The sequence below is a fragment of the Molossus molossus genome, unplaced genomic scaffold, assembly GCF_014108415.1.
Source record: "Molossus molossus isolate mMolMol1 unplaced genomic scaffold, mMolMol1.p scaffold_m16_p_5, whole genome shotgun sequence".
Lineage (NCBI taxonomy): Eukaryota > Metazoa > Chordata > Mammalia > Chiroptera > Molossidae > Molossus > Molossus molossus.
The window spans coordinates 26578342-26604263 of record NW_023425388.1 but is presented as its reverse complement, the minus strand read 5'-3'; the positions used below and the strand labels follow the sequence as shown (position 1 = coordinate 26604263).

At 36.8% G+C, this 25922-nt stretch overlaps 1 protein-coding gene across 1 annotated transcript in view; it reads right to left on the bottom strand.

Annotated features, from left to right (window-relative positions):
- LEKR1 (leucine, glutamate and lysine rich 1) overlaps window positions 1-25922 on the bottom strand; it is a 209547-nt gene that overhangs the window by 61489 nt on the left and 122136 nt on the right. Inside the window, exon 11 of the mRNA XM_036243655.1 lies at window positions 11171-11252. Coding sequence (XP_036099548.1) covers window positions 11171-11252 — 82 coding nt within the window. The remainder of the gene's footprint in view (window positions 1-11170; window positions 11253-25922) is intronic.

Sequence of the window (25922 nt, the reverse complement as noted above, 5' to 3'; positions counted from 1 at the left end):
AAATTCTTACAGAAAACTGGTAGCAAACTCACAGTGGTCTGGCCTGAAGAACTGGAGGACAGTGACTGGGAAACCACAGCTGCTGTGAAGTAAAGGGCAGTAAAGGAGAGAACTAGAGAGAGGCAGGCCCAAATGCTGCATAGAAACTCTGCCCACATGTCTGGCTGAGCTCAGAACTGCATGTGCACAGGGCAGATTCCAACCAGCCTACTTAAAGATACAAGAACTGAACTGAAATCGGAGTTGCTGCCGCAGAGACATTTTGCAGTCTGAGGCCAACCAAATTAATTGTCTACTAAAGCAACACAACTCCCACCATTGTTTGGAGAAATATAACAGAATCTAGGATCTCCAAAACATAACATTCACAATGTCCACAATAAAAATTACTCAACATAGGAAGAAACAGAAAAGCATAACCTGTTCTTAAGAGAAAAGATAGTTAAAAGGGACTGACTCTGAAATGAACCAAATATTGAAATTAGCAGACAAAGATTGTTAAAAGAGTAATTATAATTCTGCTCACAGACTCTAATCTAATTAATGAAAAGATTAAAAAAAAAATCTTAGCAGAGGAATAGAAACTATTGAAAAGGACCAAATGAAAATTTTAAAACTAAAGTAAACATTTGTCTTGATCTTGTATAATTGGTTTTGTAACAATACTCAAAAAGTTAATATATGAAGAATGATTAATATTCCAATTTAAGTTTATATAGGCTGTTCATCAAGTCATTATCTGAATGTACCTTAAAATAGCCTGTACTAGACAATGGAATGTTACTTAGATTATCCAAGGTTTGCCCTACTTGGCGGAATGATTTTAGTTTCCAAGAAATAATTTAAGAACATCATGCACATGAATAACATTCATTTATTTTAAACACTTTTATAATAAAATATGATAAAATGGTAAGATATAGGAAATTACATTTAAAAATACATAATATAATAAATTATCATCAAGAGAACACTCTTGTATCTATCATCCAGGTAAAAAGAAAAAAAAAAAAAACTTTACCAGTTACCCTAGAAAATTTATATTCCTGGTCCCAACACAGAAAAGTCTCTTTACCCTAAAAAAACAAAAAAAACAAAAACCATTCTCGTGAATGTTATGATTATTACTTTGATTTTCTTTGGAGTTTTATTTCTTTCTTTACATTTTTTTTTCTTCGTTGATTTTAGAGAGAGAGAAAGGGAGAGGAAGAGATAGAAATATCGATGAGAGAGAACATCGACTGGCTGCCTCTTGCATGCCCCTTCCCCTTACTCCAGGGATCAGGCCCACAACCTGGGCATATGCCCTGGCCGTAAATCAAACTGGCGACTCTTGGTGCATGGGTCGATGCTTTTGATGCTCAACCACTGAGCCTCACTGGCCGGGCCCAAGTTTTATTTCTGAACACTACATTTTAGTCTTCCATTTTTTGTAAAAAAAAAAAAAGTCTTTATAAAATGTTATTTATTTTATAATTTCATTTTTGTAAAATGGCTTTAATAAGGTACTGTATTGACATACAAAGAACTACATAAAATTTGATAGGTTGGACTTGAGTATAAGCCCAGTGAAACCATCACCAGAATCAGGTTTCTCAGGAGCATACTTAGAACATAGATCTTGGTCTCTAATACCATTAGCAATGCAAAGAAGCAGGACTACTCAAAGAAATGGCTCACTCCAAGGGTGGGACAGAGCATGTATATCTGAAACATCCTGCTATACCAAAAAGGAAGAACGTGCTTATAAAAGATGATGGGATCAACCCTGGCCAGTTTGGCTCAGCAATTACAGTGACTTGGCCCTCGGACCAATGAATCACGGGTTCGATTCCAATCAAGGGCATGTACCTCTCAGTGGTGGTTTGTTCCTGGCCCTGGTCAGGGCCCTGCAGGAGGCAGCCAGTCAATGTGTCTCTCTCACATCGATGTTTCTCTCTCTCTCTCTCTCTCTCCCCCATCTCCCTCCTACTCTATCTGAAGATAAATGGAAAAAATATCCTCAGGTGAGGATTAAAAAAATGGGATCATGTTCCAATATCACAGGAGCCAGCTTGAAGGGGCTCCCACTAGCTAAACTTAAACAATCTGTGTATCAAAGTAATTAAGTACAGTAATAAATTATAAACCATTGAAAAAAATAGGATTCATGAGTCCATACCAATAATACAGTTTTCAAAATGGGAAGAAGGGAGGTTCTTGCTTACAGTGAACTGCTGAGGGCTGTCTAATAAGTGGGGAGGGAGGGCTGGAATTGGAAGATCATCCTTTAGCAACCTCTGAGGTAAAGACTGGATAAGGCAAAAATCATTAATGGTTGCTATAGCTAGGATAAATTTTGATGAGAAACAGAGTACTTGGATATTATTTCCAAATAAAATATTAGGAAAGAAGAAATGAGAAAAGGACTAACATGTCATTAATAAAGTAGGCAAAGGCTCCGCTCAGGCAAGTCACAAAAGGAAGAATACAAAGAGCCAAATATGCAGGGATACAATCTTTTATCCATTAAACTAGTAACTTTTTTTTATTTTTAGTTATAATACCCAGTATTGGCTAGGAGAGATAGATATTTACAAATACTGCTAAGTTTGAAAATCAGTGTAATTTTATTGGAGGGCAATGAGTCATTATGCATTAAAAAACTTAAAAATATGCAAGTTTGGTTCTAGCAAAAATCCTAAGGAAATAATTGTGTGTGAGTACAAAGATCTGTCTATATAAATTTCAAAGTATTATATTTATAAAAGTGAAAAATTTGGAAATTCTAAAAAGCAAAAGATTAGTAAATAAGTTATGGATCATCCATAGATTAGAAAACTATATAGCCATTTAATAATAATCAATAAATATCATGTAATGACATGGGAAAAGATCACTAAGTAAAGATCATAAGATCATAGATCACTATGTAAAAATATATTTAAAAATTATATTATTTAGAAAAATGAACTCTAAGGCTACATCATAACTACAATATTCTTTTTTTATATACTTGTCTTTTCCAAGTTTTACACATTTGCTTTGAAATCAAACAAAAATGTTACTTTGAAAATGCTTTGAGATTCAGCAGCCCCACCACGACTTTTACTTTGTGTTCAGACTCTTGTACACACTTTTCCACATCCAGAGGCAGGGACAGTAGAACTCCTTTTACTTGTTACTTTATTAACTATGTAGACAATCTTGGCTGCATTTTTTTAAAAGCCTGCTTCCTAGAGAGCCTATCATTCCAAGCAGTCCCCTCACCTCTGCCAGCTCCCACCCCCACTCCACTTAAGCCACTCTTTCTATGGTCTGCCCTTCACTATCAATTGTTATCTTCACCTTCATTAGGATGGGAGAAATTGGAAGGGATAGAAAGAATGCCTACATCCCTTTAAACACTGCATTCCTTCTTTACTCTCAGCAAATAGTGTTAATCCTTTCTCTTCAGCTGCTTTGAATAAGCCTTCAGGAAGGCCCCTGGTGTTCCTGCCAATCAAAGCCAAGGAAATCAGATGAAATAATTGGATATTTCCCCCTAATTTGAAAGGCATGGGTCAATACCACTCCACTCCTTTATATGAAATAACCTTTCTCAAACCGCCTCCTTGATATTTCTACTTTGCTGTCCAAAGGCATCTCAAATTTAACAGATCCAAATCATTGTCTTTTATTTCCTTCACTCCTTTATCCATTTCTCTTAATAGATTTCCTCACTTCAATAAATGGTACCAACACAATGATGACACTGAAAGGTAACACCTTAAATATCTAATGCAACCCTCGAAGCAGCCCATATTTCCTTTTTAGAGCTGAGAAAAGACACCAGAGAGTTAAGTTATGTGCCCACGGTAACATGACTACTAGCTAGTGGTGCTGGGATTCGAAGTCTAGGCTCTTGGCCACTACACTCTACTGCCTCTCAGCTGTCTGTCCTGATGCTGAAAAACCCTAAACGCCATCCTTTATTCTCTCCTCTCCGTTCCTGCCCCCTTCTTCCACATCCACTCCATCAGGAAATCTTGCCAGCTTGAACTCCGACATGTATTTCTGTCCCCGCACTAGCGCTTTGCACAGAGTCACTTGTATGAATGCACAGCTTCCCACCTCGTCTCCCGATTGCTCTTCAATTCCCACTCGTCCCTTCTCCGGTTAACCATGCTGACTGCTTAAAACAAACCCGAGCAGCTCGCTCTCTCACCAAAAGCCCTCTGAATAAATCCGAACTCCTCACTAGGCTCTGGACACCCTGGTGTATTAATTTCTTACCTCTGCTTAGCAAATTACCACAGACTTAGTGATTTAAAACAACACAAGTGTATTATCTTACAGTTCAGAGGTCAGGAGTCCTAAAATCAAGATGTCACTAGGGCTGTGTTCTTCCTGGCGGTTCCAAGGGGAGAATCTGTTTCCTCGCCTTTTAGCTTCTAGAGACCACCGGCATTCCTTGGCTGTGGCTCCTTCCATCAAATTATATCCCTCTGCTTCCATCCTCACATATCCGTTTGTGACCCTGACCCTCTTGCCACCCTCTTTTAAGGACTTTTCCTATCACACTGGGCCAGCCCAAATAATCTAGGATAGCCTCCCAATCTCAAAATCTGTCATTTAATCATGCATGCAAAGTCCTCTTTGCCATGTAGGGTAACATACCCACAGATTCCAGGGACTAGGACCTTAGTGTGTCTTTGGAAGCCACAATTGGCCTTCTTCATGTTTCTTGAATTTGTAAAACTCACTCCAAGAATTTAGAGCCTTTGATCTCCCTGCTTCCAGATGTTAATGTTTTAGTATTGCTAGCTCTTTTCTGTTTCTCAGATCTTAACTCAAAGGCCATCTGCTCAGGGATGCCACGCTATCAAAAGTATACCACCCCTTCCCATCACTCACATTCTATTATGCCTGTTTTATATTTTTTCCGCCCTTAACTTTACCCGAAATTACCTAAACAGCTCTACTGGAGCTTGTCAGTCTTGTTACTCCAACATCTAGTAGGACTGCACACACGGTCATGGCACAAAATCACCACTCAGTAAGCATTATGTATTGAATGAATAAATGAAGTGAACCTAGTCTGTTCAACTTAGGATCATGTGAAAAGCAGATTTATACTCTGACAGACACTGGACTGCCACCAGGCCACCTACTTGCAAGGCAGGAAATGTTGATGAATGGCCAGCGAGGAAGAGGAAAGCCAGAACAGCACAGCTCAGAAGGCAAGAGTAAGCGAATGCTCCAGGAACAGAACTGCCACTGTGTCAGATGTTGCTGAGAGGTCAAGTGAGAGCTTTACAAATGAGTAATTTATGATGCTCATAAGCTGATCATAGCTCATATTATCAGTCGGATGAGGAGGGGATGGATGCAATAAAATTAAAGTGTAAGTAGACTAAAAAGGTCCCTAAATTAGAATATATTTTGTATAACCACTCTAGACACATTCGTTAGTTACTGATAAATTGTAAATCATTTTAAGTGAATTTGTTCTTTTCATTACATACATAAAAATTAATACTTTCACAGTGTAAACTATTTAAGCAATATATAAGTATATGGAGTCAAATAAAAGTCTCTATACACCCTGACTTGCACTTGGCAGAGGGAACTGTTGTAATCCTACTAGTCATTTATTTGACACATTTAATTCCATATATATGTGGGGGTATCCATGTACATTCGTATACATTTTTAAAATGAATGAAATCATTTTTCTAATTATGTTTTTAATCTCTCAAATTCCTAATAGCTTATTTTTCGTAACAGCCTACTCTTTTATGGTTACAATCCTGAAATACTTTGGAGGATATCTTAATTTTTAAACTTTATCTTTTTTTTTTTATTTCCTGTATTGATTTTAGAGAGAGAGGAAGGGGGAGAGAGAGAGAGACAGAAATATTGATGAGAGAGAACACTGAGTGGCCACCTCCTGCATGCCCCCCACTGGGGATCGGGCCCACAACCTGGGCATGTGCCCTGACTGGGAATTGAACTGGTGACCTCTTGATGTATGGGTCGACGCTCAACCACTGAGCCACATCAGCCAGACTTAAAATTTATCTTAACATCTTCTGCTTGCTATTTAACAATTCCCTTGGGTGTTAAATTTTTCCTGTGTGAGTTCAGAGCCATTGTGTGTTTGGAGGGGAGGATGTTGGGAGGGAGGTTTTCTCATAACCTTTGGTTGGGTATTCATCCTCAGCCTTAGGATTCTCTTGTTTATTTGTCTGCTTTGTGGTTTATTTTTGCCCTAGGTTGTTTTTTGGAGGTTGTGATGCAAGGGCAGGGTACAGTGGGGGCACTGAAGGTTTGGTTTGGGCTGTGGGGACCCCAGCCTCTCCCAGGGTTCAGTAGCTGCCAGGCTTCCCAGCTCCAGTCCCCACAGTCATTGCTGTATTCTGGATGCAGCTGCCTCGTAAATGCTGCTCCACACAGGGTCTGAGGGCTGGAGGGGGCTTTGTGAGGGCCCGTGGCTTCCACGTTCCCAATAGGATTCCTCAGAGTGGGCTTCATTGGATCACCTGCATCTGAATCAAGTGGGGAGTACATAAAAAATGCAGATTACTTGGAGCCACCCCAGATCCAAATGTAACATCAGACTATCTGTGGGAATGGAGCCTAGAATCTGATCCTGGGATCGGGTCTGTGGGGAAGGTCACACTGTAATATGCAGTTTCAGTAAGTTCCCAGATTCCACTGTTCCAATGATTCACCAGATCCTACACCCTTCTCTTAGTCTTAACTGATTCCAAGTGAGGTCCTGCCTGTTCTATGCCCACCACACAACTGGTTTTTCTCTGCTTTATTCCTCCATAGAGTTGACTTTTTATAATCCTTCCTATGTATTCTCTTTCAGGAATTCCTAAATATTTCTCACCATCTATAGCAGTCTTTCTTCTTAGTCTTATTTATTTGTTTATCCTGTATTTTCATATATATATGAAAAGGATAAAGGTGTATTTCTAAGCTATGTATGTATTTAAAGGTAATAAATTTGCATTATATGGCATCTGTATTTTTCATAACTTCAGGGAGGTCTTCCCTAAATTAACCTAGATATTCTGATACTCATAAATAAGATTTATAGAAAACGCCATCACCAGCTTCTCAGAGCATCGATAACACTCTCCCTCTTCAGCAAGCACTACTGACCTGCGGGGCACGAACCCCAGCTCCCTTCCTGGCCGTCAGATCCCTGTTCTCCCTGCTCCCGGGATGAATCCTGCTTGGTCTAAACTAACTGTGGTGACCCCTTCCCCTTGCCAGTGAGTCCTTTAGAAGGGGGTGTAAAAAAGAGTTCTAGCCAAAGAGATGTAGAGAGGGCAGTTTGATGGCTTCCAGGAAAACTTTTTTCTTACTTCTAAGGAGACACCAGAAAAACAGGCCCGTCCTGCCTCTGGAGTGGTTACACTTGGATGTGGTACCTGGGTGATTTCACAGCGCCTTCCAATTTCTGGAAGTTCAAAAGGGTTAGATATACTTAGTAAATATCCAATTCATTAATAAATTGTATGTCAACATTCTTTTCAAATGAATTAGTTTGACTTGTAACTTATAATACTATGGCCAAGTTACAAATTTGGTTTTAACCTACAAATAAAATGGTATTTACATATTACTGGGGACCTCCTGAGCTCGGATGCCCTGATCAGCCCGAGGCTCTGGTCCTACACGCCCGCCCTACTGCACTTCATCGCAGTGGTGAAGGAAGGCAGCCGGCCTAGCGGTGGAAACGCTGGGAGCAGCCAACATAGAGAAAGTTCTCTAGCAATTGCAGCCATTTAAGTGGCTCAGATTTTCTAAAAATGGATACACTCTGCCTATTTTCTAATTTTAAGAAGTTCTTATACAGGCAGGAAGCACCACTTTTATAAACACAAAAAACAGCATCAGCTTTTGTGCAATTGTAGAGTGATTTCCTCCAGGTAATTCACTTGATGTACTTGAGTGAGGTTGTATATTTCTCCCTCCAACTCTAATCTCCTCTGACTTACTGTTTCTCAGTACTCATATTATAAATTATGTTAGACTACAATTAACAAAAATACCACCACAGCATGTGTTCATATTAAATGGGCAGGCTCCTTATATAGAGAGAGAATTCTGTGCACGCTTACTCGGTAAAAGTCAATTCATGTCACAACCAATAAGCTTTATTTCTTTTTCTCGGTATGCTTATTTCTGTGCTTAGCTTCTCTGCTAACTTGCCAGGACTCCACTCTATCTACTGAGTTTTGGTGTGTTCACAAATTCCCTTTGAGCTGGTAGGTGCCAGTCCTGCCTCTATTCCTGGACTGTTCCCTCTTGAGCTCCAAGAAGCCAAAGTCCCACAGTAGCTGTGGCCTGACTAGGATGCCCCCCACGTGCGGCATCTGTGTGGCCAAAGCCCTCTCTGATGTTACTAGAGGGTGGGGAACAATGATTTTTTTTTTTCTGGCAATCACTATTTTGTTTCTCTCATGTTTCTTCTCACCCAGAAAATTACTTCCTGGACCTGGTGAGCCAAGGACCTCCCTGTCCACTCATTCCTTCAACTTTAGCCACCATACATAGAAACTGAACTACTGTACTCATTGTACTATTAATTACCATGTTATAAAACATGAATATTTGTTTTTTTCCTGCAAATAATCCAATAATACATTAATTTGATACGGCATTTTTGGAATTTGTTTCTCCTTGTGTTAAGAATTTTATTAATGGGGACTGCATTAAATCTGTATATTGCTTTAGGTAATGTGCACATTTTAACTAATGATTCTTTCAATGCATGAACACTAAATATCTTTCCATTTCATTGTGTCTTTTTCAATCTCTTTTAATAATACTTTGTACTTTACAGTATATAGGTCCTTCACATCTTTTGTTTATTCTTGGTATTTTTTTGTTGTGGTTGTTGCAATTGCAAAAGGTTTTTCTGAAATTTCATTGTTAGTATATAAAAATGTAGTGGATTTTTATACATTGATTTTTGTATCCTGCAACTTTACTGTATTTTTTTTATTGTTTCTAAGTGGTTGTATTTGTTTTGTTTTTGGTGGAGTCTTCAGGGTTTTCTATTTAAAGAATCATGTCATCTGCAAAAAAGTGACATTTTTACTTCTTCATTCCCAGTTTAGATACCTTTTATTTCTTCCTCTTGCCTGACTGCTAGGACTTCAAGTACTATGTCGAATACGAGTGGTGCGAGTGGCATCTTTGTCTTATTCCTGATGTTAGAGAAAAAGCTTTCGTTTTTTCACCATTAAGTAGATTAGCTGTGGGTTTGTCATATATGGCCTTTATTATGTTGAGGTACTTCCCTTCTATACTCATTTTATTGAGTGTTTTAACATATTTTTCTTAGAAGTAGTCTATAGTCAATACAATATTTGGTTGCTAAGCATTCTAAATATTTATATTTCTTATGAGGTTTATCCTTCTAAAATACAGGAACTGAAAACCAGAGCTACCAGATTATATACCACAATGTAAAAATATTTACTTACTCTAAAAGAATATATGAATTCTATTTTAGTGTTATGATTATAGATGTACTGTATTTATACTGTAAAGTAATTTTTGAAATTTCTGAAATTCATTTTTTAAAGATTTTAAAATAAAAATTTTTTGAAATGATTGGGGTGATGTTGGTTAATAAGATTATATAGGTTTCAGGTGTACAATTCTATAATACATCAACTGTATATTGTATTGTGTGTTCACCACCCAAAGTCAAGTCTCACCATTCATCCCCCTTTACCCTCTTCTACATTCCCCCACTCCTCTTTCCCCCTCATCATCACCATACTGTTGTCTGTTTCCATGAGTTTTTGTTTTTGTTTTTGCTTAATCCCTTCGCTTTTTTCACCAACCTTTCCAATACTCCTCCCCTCTAACAGCTTTTAGTCTGTTCTCTTCATTTACGAGTCTGTTTCTATTTTGTTTGTTAGTTTATTGTTCATTAAATTCCACATATAAATGAAATCATATGGTACTGGTCTTTCTCTGACTGACTTATTTCATTTAGCATAATACTCTCCAGGTCCATTCATGCTGTTGCAAAAGGTAAGGTTTCCTTATTTTTTACAGCTGAATAAGTATTCCATTGTGTAAATGTACCACTGCTTTTTTATCCACTTGTCTGTTAATGGGTAATTGGGCTGCTTCCAAATCTTGGCTATTATAAATAACGTTGCAGTGAACATAGAGTGTGCATATATTTCCTCATATTTAAAAGAAATGGTGTTCTGGCCCTGGCCGGTATGGCTCAGCGGTTAGAGCATTGGCCTGCGGTCCAGAGAGACCCAGGTTTGGTTCCTGCTAAGGGCATGTACCTCAGTTGCAGTTTGTCCCCGGCCCTGGTTGGTCATGCGGGTGGCAGCCACTTGATGTGTCTTTTTCACATCAATGTTTCTCTCTCTCTCTCTCTCCCCCTCTCTCTCCCTCCCACTCTCTCTGAACAAAAAAATAGAAAAATGTCCTCGGGTGAGGATAAAAAAAAAAAAAGAAAAGAAATGGTGTTCTGGATATTTTACAAGGGCACTTTCTTTTTTTAAAATTTTTTCTTTATTGATTTTAAAGAGAGAGGGAGAGAGAGATAGAAACATTGATGAGAGAGAACATCGATTGGCTGCCTCCTGCATGCCCCCCCCCCACTGGGTATTTGGCTCACAACCTGGGCATGTGCCTTGACTGGGAATCGGACAGGTGACTTCTTGGTGCATGGGACAACACTCAACCACTGAGCCACACTGGCCGGGCAACAAGGGCATTTTCTTATCATTTGTTTGTCAGTATTTTATTTATTACTTATATAAAACATACGTATTCCAGCATTTCAAAAATTTTCAACTACCTTTTTGAATCTAAAATTGGTAAGTTTAAGAAACAGCTTCAATGTTGTTTCTTCTGGGCAGAGACAACAATCAAGGAAAACATTCAGAGACTATTTCACATTAAATTGATCATTTGAATAACCAGGGAAAGCTTTAATACATGGATAGGTGAATTTCTTACTGAGGGAAAGAAACATTTCATGTGTTTAAAAATATTTACAGGTCCTTCAACATACAATCTGGGCCAAAAAAGTAGCTGAGAAAAGCAGAAGAAGACCATACCCACACTCTGAATCACTCCCAGAGAAGTCAGGGAACACACCGGGGGTCTTTCTAAATTCTTACAGGTTGTTTAAAGTTCACCATCTTACATGAGCTTTTCTTTATAGTTGTCCAACTCAGTCATTGTCTTCTGAAGTTTTAGCCCCAGTGCCTCTACTTGACATTGTAAATCTGAAATGACACAATATATTCATCTCATTAGGAAAGTTTGAACCTCCAGATAGTTTCATAAAGTAAACCACATTCTTTTGGAGTTGCCACTCAGCTCCCGAAGAATAATGCACCTGTGTATTCCATTTTGCCTGGATGACCATTCTCAGCTTGTCCCTACTCTGAAACCTCACAGAATTAATGGGTTTTGACAGATCCAATTTGTTGGCCTCTTTTTGCCCCAACATCATGCTTATTTTTATTTATTTATTCATTCATTCATTCATTTTTGCTACAGATGTTTCTCCTTTTTCCCCCATTGACACCCTCCTCCCCACCCTCCTCCTCCACAGTATTGTTGTCTATGTCCATTGTTTATGCATATATGCATATAAGTTTTTTGGTTTATCTCTTCCCACGCCTCACCCCCACCTGAGGTTTGTCAGTCTGATCCCTACTTCTGTATTTCTGGGTCTATTTTGCCCATCAGCTTATTTTGCTCATTATATTACACAAATGAGTGAGATCATGTGATCTTTGTTTCTCTCTTATTGGCTTATTTTGCTTACCATAATACTCTCCAGGTCCCTCCATGTTGTCTCAAAGCATCATGCTTATTTTCAAACAGCTAATAGGCTAAACTTTACTAATGTTTTCAAAGGAAATTTATGTAGCCGACACACACAGGAATTTCTGACCATGTGGCTCACTTGTGAAAGACTTGACTAAGCTAGCTCTTGTGGCCTGGAACTGAAAAGTATTGTGAGGCCTTCTGGTAGAACTGAAATAGACAAACCGTGGGCAAGGCTCCAGGTAAAGAATTTGTCAACTCTGGGTAGCATCTCACAGGGATTTTAATGACTTTCAAAGCCAAGAAAATCCAAGCAAGAGATGGCTTCCATAGAGTTTTGAACTGTGGAATTCATATAGTGTTTAAGGAAGATCATTCAAACAGCCATGTCTAAGATGTGTGGATGCAGAACTAACACTAAAGCAGAAAGAAAAAATGCCTGAATTATCTGAGTCCTGCCTTTAGCCTGTGTATGGGAACTGTGATCTGAATCCCAGCCCCAGTGACAGCCCTTGCTGGCGCTCCTTCTGGGAACAAGTGAAAAACAAACAGATGGAATAACTGGTGTCTATGAAAAAAATATTTAAAACACTGGAATTATAAAATGTCTATGTTACATCTTCTCAGGTGTTTTAACAACATATTTTTAATAATAAATGTCAAAGTCTTCATGCATACAAATACTATATATATATATAATCTTCAATCTGGCCCTGGCTGGTTTGGCTCAGCAGTTAGAGCGTCAGCTCGCGAACCAGAGAGTCCCGGGTTCTGTTCCCACTAAGGGCACGTACCTTGGTTGCAGTTTGTCCCCATCCCTGGTTGGGATCATGTGGGTGGCAACCACTCGATGTCTCTCTCTCACATCGATGTTTCTCTCTCTTCCACCCTCTCTCTCTCCTGCTCTATCTGAAGATAAATGCAAAAAATGTCCTCAGGTGAGGATAAAAAAAACACTTCAATCTGCCTTAACTTTGTTTTATAAAGGAGAGCCATTTCCTTAAGTCAGAAAATAAATTTACTCTAAACAAATGTTTTAAGTAGAATTGATCAGATATTGGCATACCTTTTATGTTTACCCAGTACTTTCACACACTGTATTTAGTTTTATCCCTGAAACTGCCTTGTAGGTGCTAATAGCCCCAATTTTCGTATGAGGAGAACATGAGAGCCTTTGATCCTCTTGCCTGGTATCTTACAATGAGTAACTGCATTAGCCTCCAGTCAAACTCGGTGAAGATTTTAAACTCTGATGAGGCAATAAATTTGAGAGAATGGCCCCTTGAAATAAGATTCAGTAAGGACCTACTTGGTAGATAATATTTATGGGGTACATCTTTTCCATTTATCAAGTGATAACATTATATGAGAAAAAAAGATAAAATCACATACACAAAGAGAAACTTATTGTGAGTATAACCCCAATTTGGAAACAAGCACTCTCCTAAACGTTGCACAATGTGGTTCTTTGTTATTAAGTTCACGTGAGCTTGCAGATGGGTTCTATTCACATGGGCACAGCCAAAACATTTGGACCCATCCTCTAATAAGCAGGAGAGGAAGTTGATGCTTATGGTGGTGTACCATGTCCAGGCATGGTGCAGAGTGCCTTCTGCGATATCATTTCATTCATAGTCACAACTATCATGAAAAACTATTACATTTTATTTTTACCCATGAAGATTCTAAGGATCAGACTAATCAACTGACTTATCAAAGGTCACATAACTGGTTAGATGTGATCTTGTGATTCAAACTTGGGTTGGCCTCATTCCACAGTCCTTATTTTTCCAACTCTCTTACATTGAATCAAAATATGAAAGCTAGAAGGAGATAATTTGTCCATGAAAGTGTGGGTAGAGTAGGTATAAATTTGCTTAGCATATCCCAGAATCTTTAAAAAGGTATATTAAGATGGATGAGATAAACCAAAGAACTTATATGCATATATGCAAAACCAATGGACATAGACAACAATCCTGGAGGGGGGGGTCGGGAGGAGAGTGTCTAGGGGAGGGAAAAGGAGAAACATCTGCAACAAAAATAAATAAATAAATAAATAAAAAATAAAAAGTTATATTAAGACAAATGCAAAGTATTATTTTATATAACATATGCAGTAATTCAGTGAAATTTCTAACTCCAAGAGGTGGTTTATATTTTAATTTTCGAAAGTTTAAAAATTAATATATGATAGTGAATGAAAGATATTAAGACAAAATGGTGTCATTATGACCAACTTTATTAGACTAACATCAGAGACAACAATTATGACTTCCTTTTAAATGTCCCTTGGTAGTTTTGTCAGGATGTAATCCTAAAGCAGATGAAGCATGGGTCTGAGCTCATGTGAAAAATTTTGTTATTACTTCTAAATGTTATTGGTAAGAAGAAGAACTGATTCTCTCAAAAATTCCAAACAACTGACACTTGACGTGAATTTTATGCAATTAATTCTCAATGACCTGATAATTAAAATAATAGACAGTAAAATTACATAGCATTGGTAGTATCCTTGGGCTCACATTTGAATATATTTGTGCATCACAGTTCCAGAATTTACTGGGTTTAATGGAAAATAAACTACACAATCATCCAATTCAAGGAAGGAAAAACTATTACATTCTGCAGCATTATTCTCTCCACATATCCACCTAAAGCTCCCTATTTTAAGATAAACATAGATAGCTTAGTCTTTAATTCACAATACCCAATAAGTAAAGACGCCACTTCCTTCAGATTAATCACTGTTTTAGTAGCATCTCTGAGTAAAAATAAAAACTGCAAATAAACATTTTACTTCAAAATACAGAAACCTCTGAAGACTGTCATGTGAAGTAAAAAGAAGCAGGAAATACAAGTAATGTCAACAAATGAATCATTTTATATAAGCAGAGAATATATCACAGAGAATTGAAAAAAAAAAAAAAACTCATTATAAATAATCCATAATGTAAACAGCACATCAGTGTATAATTAGGAGTTTATGAATATATTTTCATAGCTGTATTTTTTTGTTTTTGTTTTTGTTTTATTTTTTACTTTTGGTTATATTTTTTCTAATAAAGGAAGGCTAAGAACTCTTTTTAAAATACATAGGCCAAATGTTTACTGTTCTGAATGAGGCGTTAAGCATCCTATTGGTTTATAATTGGTTCTGGTAGACTAGTAGGGTCCTTTTGTTTTGGGAAGCGGAGTGCCCAGTTCCTGTCCTTAGTAAATAAAGGAACACAGTTAGGATAAGCAGCAGAGATTAAGCCACCTGCACTAGACAGCTCCTTCAGTTCCTGAGGCAAGAAGTTCTTAAATAAGTGTATTGTTCTGTGCAATCCTTCTCTGTAGTTAAATAAATTCAACTTCAATTTTCTGTCATTCAGCATGACATTGGATTATGAGGCAAAGGACCCTGAATGCCTACAAAAAGCAAGCAAGCATTGGCTTTAAACACCATGCAGATGTAAGGCGGAACCCATGGAAACAATCCAAAATTTACAACATCAAACTCTACTATGATGGGACTGCGCTCTTAGCAGATATTAAATAAGAAGCAAATGATTTTCAATGAACAAGACAAAAACAGCTCTTAGCCTCTCTTCATACAAAGCCAGCTGCTTGCTGGATAGCATAACGCAGGCATCAGATTTGGGGTAATTAGTCATTTAAGAGAATCCTGTTATTCTGAAAGGTTTCTAGAAACTACAAATACAAAAGGTATTCATAGTTATTTTATAGAAGAATATAAAGATTTACAGTCATTTGGAGGGTATATTAAGGTAGTATAATAGTTTTAAAAAAATAAAGAAAACGTTTACAGTGGAAAAATATTTCAGGTTTAAAACTTTCTGGATATTAAAAATTAAATGTCTGGTTCAAAGTGCTAGATGGAGGAAAATGGCTTCAGGTTCAAGGAGCAGAATGGAGAACAAGAAGGCAGAAGAACTGGCACCCAGAGATCCGATCCAGGGGGATCTTTTCAATGAGTAATTGAAGGCTCTATAATAACAATAATACACACACACACACACACACATACTGGTGGAAATAATTAAAGAAAAGGAAAAACAAAAGCTCACTACTCTCAATACACTCTAAGACAGGATAACGTAGAGTTGCCATGCATGAACTTTAAAGCCAGAATACCTTATTTCAAATTCTGGCTCTGCTTCCCACTGGCTATGTGAATTCAAACACTTTAGTTTCCTGTCTATAAAATGGTTAATACTGCAAAGGACTGCTCTGAGAATTAAGTGACTTAGTGTATGTAAAGAGGAGAACAGTGTCAGGCACAAAATGAGAACTGGTAACAGCTAGCTATTATCATTGGTGGTAGTAGTAACAACCCACCCCTGGCTTCTGCTCTGAATCTCATCACCTGTCTTCTTGAGGAACCTGTTGGGGCCAGTATCACCAGTGGTATCTTTGTACAGGAAAGAGTCAAAATGAAGGTTTTAACTGTGCATTTTTCTTCAATAATCTACAGAGTAATTATGGCAAAAGGTTAAAACTAGTCAAATATGGATGATATCACACACATTTGTTATAGTGTATTTTCTGTATCTGACACATTTTACAGATATATTGCCTAGAGGGGGGTGTTGCTTGGACAGGTCAAGGATGATAGCATGTTCTGCACTGTGTCCAAGGTACAAAAAAACAAGGGACAGAACTTGGTGGGGGTGAGGACTGAGCTTGAGTCTGTAATGAAAGACAACCCAGGTGATTCTGTGAATAGGGAGCAGAGAAAGTCAATTGTACTAGAGAGATAGTAACAAGGAGGGTTGTTAATTTTGTTCTTGTTTTAAAATATTGGGACATGTTTATTTGCATTTGGGAATAATCCATTCTAGAGGGCACCCACATTTATTAATTTAATGTATGCCTTCTAACCTGCTTCTTTTTTTTTTTTTTTACCAGATGAATCAAGCATTTTATTTAATTACAAGGAAAGTGCTCAACTATTCTCTACTTAAAAAACAACAACATTCAGGCATATTAACCTGCTTATGTGTGAATAAACAGTACTTTAAACAGGTGTTCAAAAAACTGCACAAATAAACCTCATTTTAATTCTTATCTTTTTCACTACATACTCTGTGTTTTGAGACCCACCCATGTAGCTATATAATAGATATGATTCATTCCTTTCTGACTGCTATATAACATTTAATCATGTACATACACCACATTTTACTGATCTACACCTGTAGTGATGAACCTAGGCTGCCTGCAACTTTGTGTCACCACAAATGATCCTGCAATACAAGCTTTTTTTTACTCATCGTCTTTTGTACTTGTAGGGGAGTGTTTCTTCAGTATGACCTCAGAGCAAACTCATGAGGTCATAAGCATACACATAATTAAATAATGCTAAATGTTTCCAGGATGGAGGACCTGCTGTCCTCCCACTTCACTACAGGAAGGTTCTTGCTTTCGTAACACTTACTAGAAAGAGCTATTAAAAAAAATTTTTTTTTGCCAATCCAGAGGGTGCAAAGTAGTGTCTCATTGTTGGCTTAATTTGCAGTTTTTCTGCTTATTATTGAAGCCGATCATCTCATTTTATACTTCTAGTCATTCACGTTTCCCTTTTTTATGATTTGCCTTTTCCGTGGTCTCTTTTCTACCCTCTCCAATTGAGTTTTCTTCTTCATTCCTCCACAGAAATTACTCTTTTCAAGGTTACCAATGACCTTCTTTCTTTATTGGCAATTTCAGAATTTAATTTGACACATAGTATATACCTCCTCTTTGAAACACTCCTGGTTTCCATTACACTATATTCTCTTGTTCCCTCCTATCTCCTTAGCTATTGTTTCTCAGTCTAAATGGCTGATTCTCATTCTTAGATATATTCCAAATGTCGGTAAGCATCAACGGTTCAGTCCTTAGCACCTTTCCTAATTGCATTTTCTCCCTAGTTGATATCCTCTAGTCTCATGGCTTTGAATCATTTATATACAGGTGTCTCCCATCATCATCATCATAGCTAATAAGTGTTGGGTACTTACTATGCACCTGGTACTATATTTTCAGTGCATTATACTGATTTCATTTTCACAATGTAAACAAACTAGAATGTAAATTTCATGAGAGCAGGAACTTTAGATGTCATATTCATAGTATTTGAGTCATGGAAGGTGCTCATAAAAGAATTGTTGAAAGAATGAATGCAATTTTATAGATATTAGAAATAAAAATCCTAGCAAATAAAGGTTTAAAATTATGGTTAAACATTTAACCTAAGATTAAAATGCACTGAACAGAAAGAGTTGTGCAGTATTCATTGATAATACTGAAAATGTATCTTGGCATTACAATTTAGCTATCTTATAAATATGTTATTTTATTCCAGTAGACACTTATTGAGTACCAACCTACTCTGTTATAGGTAGGGTCCATGCTAATTAAATTCAGTGTATAAATATCAATAAGATATATTTCCTTGTCCTTAGGGAAATTATAATCAAGTGTCTATCTTTTGTCTTCATCAGTGATAAATTATGTTTTAGATAACAAATCAATAACTACTTTAAACTTAAACCTGTTTTATTTCCCACCACTTTAAATGATTTTATTTAGTTAGATGGTTAGTTAGTTAATTATGTGGCTGAAATGGTGGGACTTCTTATCTGACATAATTGATGTGAATGAACATAATATGCTGTATTTAGATGACATTTATATGTATGTATTATCATACCACAATTTGATGAGATTAGTCCTTTACAAAAGTAATACTTTTAAATGAGCATTAACAGAGGAAACTTTTGCAGTTGTAAGAATATATACCAATAATAAAAGAAAGTTCTTTAATGAGTATTCAACTAGATCAATCACAAATTAACATATTGTAACTTTAGCCAACATTTTACAAAGCTCAGATGGTGATACAGGCACTTGGAAAATTCATTTCATTTTAGGGTTTATATTTCAGAGGTTTAATTCAAATCTATTTTGAAACAAGTACACTTGAAGTACATTAACATTTTCTACATAATGCCAGAAGAGACTGAAATATCATTTAACGATTTTTATAAATCAGATGCTAGAACAGGTGTGAATGTATGTGCAGCTAAAAAGTTGCAATTCAGTCCAGATGTAGTTATATGAAAACCAGAAAATTATTTAGCTGGGTATATGTGAAGAGATGAGAGTGGGGAACGCGAATTAAATGAAGTTAAGGAGATAATCAAATATTTAAAATTTGAAATTAAATTATATTCTAATATTAAAGATCAAGAATTTACTTCAGATGCAAAAAAAAAAAAATGCTTCTAAACCTCCATTGTATTTTTTTATTCTGAACATTCAACCAACCCACTATAGCATAAAGATAACTATAATTTATAGGGGCTTATAAAATACTGCAAATTATGAATGAATAAGATAGGAGGAGTCTTAAATTTTGGGGGGCCCTGGTTAAGTCATTTAACCACTCTTTTCAAATGACAAAATGAAGATAATACTTTTTCTCTCATGGGACCAATCCTCATGGATTTAGAAACTTGTGAATACTTTGAACAGTACTTTGTTTTCTGACAAATTTGTACAAATAATTCAAATCACATAACCATATATTGTGGAATAGATTTCATGACAGAGAAAATGGGGGAAGAGATTATAAAACTTTATTATTCCATTGTATATAAATCAGATGCTAGAACGAGTGTGAACGTATGTGCAGCTAAAACGTTGCAATTCAGTCCAAATGTAGTAATATAAAAATCAGAAAATTATGTGTGTGTGTGTGTGTGTGTGTGTGTATGACATGGACAGCCTAGAGTTAAGTAGGAAGGGACAGTGACTTGTAATGAACAGAATATTAGCTGAAAACATTTATGGGATAAAAAAGAAAAAGCCTTAGGTTTAATAATAAAGTAAATACTAAATAATTGGCAGACAGAAAAGTTTAGATCTAAAAGTATTCAAGACATTTTCCAATAGAGTCACATAACCAGGGGTGGAGGACCTTTTTTCTGCCAAAGCCATTTGTATATTTATAACATCATTCAAGGGCCATACAAAATTATCAACTTAAAAATTAGCCTGCTATATTTGGTCAAACATTTAATTAACTCACCCCTAATGTGATGGCTAGACCTGCTTCCAGGCATATGATGTTAGCTAGTACTGATTTCACAGGCCTTATATAGCCCGAGGGCCGGCCGTTCCCCACCCGATATAAACAATGAATTGGTGCGTTTTTACAATAGAATGTTTGCAGAGGTCCCTGTATGCAGAACTAGTTCTATGCAAAACTGTGAAGGGAATGGAGCACTAATTCTTCTCTCTGCACCCTTTTCTCCTTGTGCTTGGATGGCAGGAAAATAAGCAAAGGGCAAGAATTTCTTCAAAGGAGTGCTTTCATGCTACAAAACTCCTTTGTGTTACTTGCATTAAGAAATCCTACCACACAATTCCATAGTTTAAAAGTAGTGAGCAAAAAAACAAAAACATTTTATAATTTTAAGACTAAAGATATTGGAAAGCAACACACAGACATGGGAAAAGATTTAGCTATGAGGATGTTTATCACATAATTTTAACAGAAAAGAAGTGAAAACAACTGTCCGAATATTGGGTAAGATTAAACAAATTATGATTCATCCAAAATCAGAATACTAGCAATATTTTTGACATGGAAAGGTTTCATAATAGAGGAAATGAGGGGGAGGGTGTAGAAATTATAAAACCCTATTATTCCATTTTTATTTATGTATTTTAAAATAATTTTTCTTTATTGATTTCAGAGAGAAAAGAAGGGAGAGAGAGCAAGATAGAGACATTGATTGGCCGCCTCCTGCACGCCCCCTACTGGGGATCAGACCCACAACCTGGGCATGTGCCCTGACCGGGAATCAAACCAGTGACCTTTTAATGCATGGGTTGATGCTCAACCACTGAGCCACACCAGTCAGGCATAATTCTCCATTTTTATAAAAATATATATTGAAGCCCTGGCCGGTGTGGCTCAGCGGTTAGAGCATTGGCCTGCGGTCCCGAGAGACCCGGGTTCGGTTTCCGCCAAGGGCATGTACCTTGGTTGCAGTTTGTCCCCGGCCCTGGTTGGTCAGGCGGGTGGCAGCCACTCGATGTGTCCCTTTCACATCGATGTTTCTCTCTCTTCTCTCTTCCTCTCTCTCTCCCTCCCACTCTACCTGAACAAAAAAATGGAAAAAATGTCCTCGGGTGAGGATAAAAAAAAAAAATATATATATATATATATATATATATATATAAATATATATATATTTTTTGAAGCTCTGGCCAGTGTGGCTCATGGCTCAGGTGGTTACAGTGTCATCCCATAGACCAAAAGGTTGCAGGTTCCATTCCCATTCAAAGCATACACCTAAGTTTTGGGTTCAATCCCCAGTTGGGGCACATAAGGAAGGCAGATGATCAATGTTTCTCTCTCAAATCGATGTCTCTCTCTCCCTCTTCCTCTCTCTAAAATCAATGGAAAATGTATCCTCAGGTGAAAATCTTGGAGGGTACACATCAAATGTGTATAACTATGTGAATGTTGGAATTTCCTCATCAATAGTAAACATGGCTTATTTTGGCAATAGGAAACAAAAGAATCATAATAAAGTAGGCTAACACGGAAACATGTAACATACTCATACCAATCTTATAACCTATTTCATAACCTCTCAATGGCTTGTGAAACCCACTACTGGGGGTCTACTGTCCTCAGAACCTCTTCTGCCTTACCCTTAGGGAAATCTGTATATACTATCAGTACTGGAAGTGACCCAGCAGTTCCTTTTGAGGTATAAATTAATGATAACAATGTATGCTTTGATGCTCACAGGCAATGGAGTTCAGAGGTTAAGAGCCAAAGTTTTGGCAGCACAGTTCTGAACTCGGTTCCAGTTCTGCAGATTAGTAGCTGTATGGCCTTGGCAAATGACTTAATTCTTCTAAATCTCAGTAAACTCGTTTGTAAACTGAGATAATGAAAGTGCTTTACCTAGGAGGCCAGGAGAGTGACAGTAAGTGAGTACACTGTGGCTGTACTATGCCTGGCATGTGGTTCATACTTCATGAATGTTAGCTGTGGTAGGAGAGTTATCTGAACTCCTAAGGAAGATTTTTTTTAATGATGTAAAGACAGTATTAGTGATTGGCTAGAGGGAAAGAGTTGAACATGAGGTGGGGTGGGAGTTTAAGTGAGAGAGATGGTTCACTTATTTCTCATTTAGACAGGGTCACTATTACTCTATTATTGGCCCATTAATGTGGATGACCTTAAATGTCTATGAGCTGCAAGTGTGTTGTGTGCCTGGGTGAGTCCACGTGTAAGAGTGACTGGTTGAGAGTGCAGGCAGGAGTGTGCCCATGTGGGTGTCGAAACGGGGCAGAGGAAAGCTCCGTCTCCTCACTGCTGGCTGGAGCTACACCTGAGGGTACAGCATGCTGACTGCAGAAGCCATGAATGACACAGGAGCTAGGTTCCTGCTCAAGCCTAGACTTCCTCATATGATAGGTGCCTGATTGATACTGCTGACTGGTGACCGAATGGGCAGAAGAAAACTTACGTTGAGAGGGCAGAAGGAGGGAATGTGGTCATATTAGGCCACATGTAAAGAATGAAAGGGCAAATAAGTCTATTGGATTTTTAAAGAAAAGGTCAAGTCTAAAACTTGCCTCACGGTCCTGAAGGGGATGTTGTAAAGAAAAAGCAGAGAAAGTGGCAAGGTCTGATCTAGCCTTGAAAGAGGAAAACCATGCTGGAGGGGAAGAACGGGAGAGAAGATGGGTGCAGGGGCATAGGGGAGAAATGATCGGAGAATAAACCCGGATTACAGCTCTCTCAAAGGAGGGAAAGAGTCTCAGCGGTGGGACATCCATCCCAAGTTGTGTACGCCTAGAATCACTGTAGGAAATTCCTCTAGATGCAAACATTTGTTAAAGGGAGATAGTATGTAAAATAGAAGTAACTTAATATGAAAACTCAAAGTTAGGAGCAAATGAAAAAGGAAACAAAGATAATCTTATAAAACTCCATTGATCAAAGACCAAGTAGCTTCCACAAGAGATCCCGTTATTAGATTCCATATTCCAGTGCTGGCCTGGCCCTGTAAAAGAACTCTGTGGGTTGTAGTTAGGACTATCTGTCTTGCAACTTGTCTACAGACCCTAAAAAAAAAAAACATGTACTTTTGTGTTCCTTTGCTTTTGGGTATAGAAGGTGCCCACAGTGTCCCAATACTAAGCTGGTCTCTTTCAAGGGCTGTTGATTTAGTATAACTAAGGAGCGATACAAACCTTGGTTTTCTGTTTGTAAAAGCAGCACTTCTACCCTTTTATTGGAAGCCAAAGTTACATTATTCCTACTGGAGTCCAAGGGTTCGTAGGAACCCTTGAGCTCCCTCTAAAATTCATACCTTCCAGGAAAGGTCACAGTGGGATTCTGTTCATAGATGCCTGTGTGCACCATACAATAGATGACTCCATTTAATCGTAGCCACTCCTTTTTCAACAACCTGTTCTGAAAGCTGGCAGACTGTTACAGCTAACCAAGGCTGACGGAAAGATACATTAGTGGAAACAAATGGACCTTTGGGTAAACAGGAATTAAAATGTATAGTTTTCCTTTGTTATTACAGGAGCATTTAAAGAAATTCTAACACTTTGATCCTAAATATAATAATTTGGTTTGCTATTACATCAGAAAAACCACTTTGAGATGCAGTACAACACTTGCATAGTTCTTTAGGGGCTCCCACATTTTATCTTGTTAATTCTGCTGCTCTAAGGTAGGTAGGGATGGCTATTATATTTCTATTTACCAATGAAGTAACTGATCAAAGAAATTAATAACTTGTCCAAAGGGCCTGTAAAAGGTATAAACAAGGCCAGAAAGCAGAAGTGTTTGACTCTAGATCAGCATTTTTTTCTGCTGAACATGACTCATTTTGATTTTTTCACTAATAAAGAATCTACTAATTAAATAATGCAGTACTCATACGTGCTACAACATGGATGAAACTCATAAACATTACACTAAGTTAAAGAAGCCAGACACAGAAGATCACACATTGTATGGTTTTATTTATAGGAAATGTCCAGACTAGGAAAATCTATGGAAACAAGGAATTAGATTAATAATTGGGGGAGGGGCAGATACGTAAGCACAGTAACTGTTAATGACCATGAGTTTTGCTCATTAGTGATAGAAATGCTCTAATATTAGATCATGATGATCGTTACATAACAAAAATATACCAAATAATTGAATTGGACACTTAAAACGGGTGAATTTATGATATTTAAATTATTTCTCATTAAGGCTAGTTTTAAAATTTCAATAAAGTTGTTAAAATATTATAGACAAAATAATTTTATTAAAGTATTTGTGTATTACTTATTATACCAAAGAGCACACTGAAAAATGAAACATTGAAGTTTTCTTTATTTGGAATAAATTTGAAAGTTGGTCAAATAAATTTTTAGACAGACATTAATGCTGAAGTAATTTACCTGAATTCTGTCTTCCAATATTTTTGACTACTGACAAAAGTAAAGGACACTTCATTCATTTAAAGTGGACTGATTTGTGGGTCACCATGACCTCTGAGAGGAATATTGTCAATTGAGACAAATTGTGCATTTTGGAGGTTATATTAGTGTGAGCTAAACATAAAATTACAATACTTACGCAAATAAATCTTTAAAAGGGAACCAAGAATTTAGTCTTTAAATTTTATTTTCCTATGAAAAAGATTACATTTTGGCATGAAGCATTAGACTGCTATTGACAGTCTATTACTTACTCTTAAACCAGTATTAAACTAAATGCACCAGAGTTATCACTTGTATTTAAATTTCTGAGTGTCTGTTATTTCAAAGAATAAAAAAAGGGAAAAATAAAGTTAAAAGTTTTTATATAGAAAAGTAATTATCATAAAGATTATATACCTAAACCAAAATTGAAATCGTTCAAGGTTGATTTAAAAGAAAAAAATCAAAATGTAAAAATATGAACATTTAGTTAGCTTTGGAAATGAATCAATTGCATTAGAATTACAGTGTATTATAACCTAAAGGGGTCTCTCCAAGGACTATCAATACAGTATATTTTGGTCCAACATATCTGTTGCCTACGTATGAACACTTTACTCATCAGGGCTAAGTGGCATGTCAGAGTCATCTGGCTAGTTTTTGTGGGGTCATCATCTTCTAATTTTTGGCCTAGAATGCTTTCAATTAATATACCACATTATTAGGAGCAGAGGCTGGAAGACACAACAGAAAGATAGATAGCTTAAAATGGAGAAAGATAAGTTTATTCTAAAAGTAACAGGTATGGGAATATAAAATATAAATATAAAATATTCCAACAACTTTAAAAATATATCTATAAGAAAACACAATGATGATATAGTATTCAGCATAAGTTTAAAATTTCAGGGTATAAAAAAATATATTTCTCCAAACTCATTTTACTAGGCCACCATGACCCTGATACCAAGAAAAGGATATTACATGAAAATAAAATAATGGGCCAATATCGCTAATGAACACAGATACAAAAATCCTCAATAAAATACTAGCAAACCTAGGGATTTATTCCAGGATGCAAGGATGGTTCAACATCCATAAATCAATGTTCTCTACCACATTAACAAAATGAAAGATTAAAAAAAGTACTTTTTGCAGAAAAAGTACTTTTCACAATGCAATATCCATTTATAATAAAAATTCTCATCAAAGTGGTTATAAAGAAAATATACCTCAACACAATAAGAGACATACATGACAAGCCCACAACTAGCATCACACTCAATGGTAAAACGCTGAAAGCTTTCCTCTGCAATCAGGAACAACACAAGAATGCTCGCTCTTGCCATTCTTATTCAACATATAATTGAAAACCCTAGTCAGAGTAATTAGGCGAGGAAAATAAATAAAATGTCCAAATTGGAAAGGAAGGAGTATAACTATCACTACATGCAGATGACATAACATTATATATAAAAAACCCTAATGACTCCCAAAAAAAAACTATTAGACCAATCTCACTTATGAATATATGTAAACTTATAAATAAAATATAACCAAGAATAATATATAAAAAAGTAAATGATGTAAGATTCATCCCATGAAAGCAA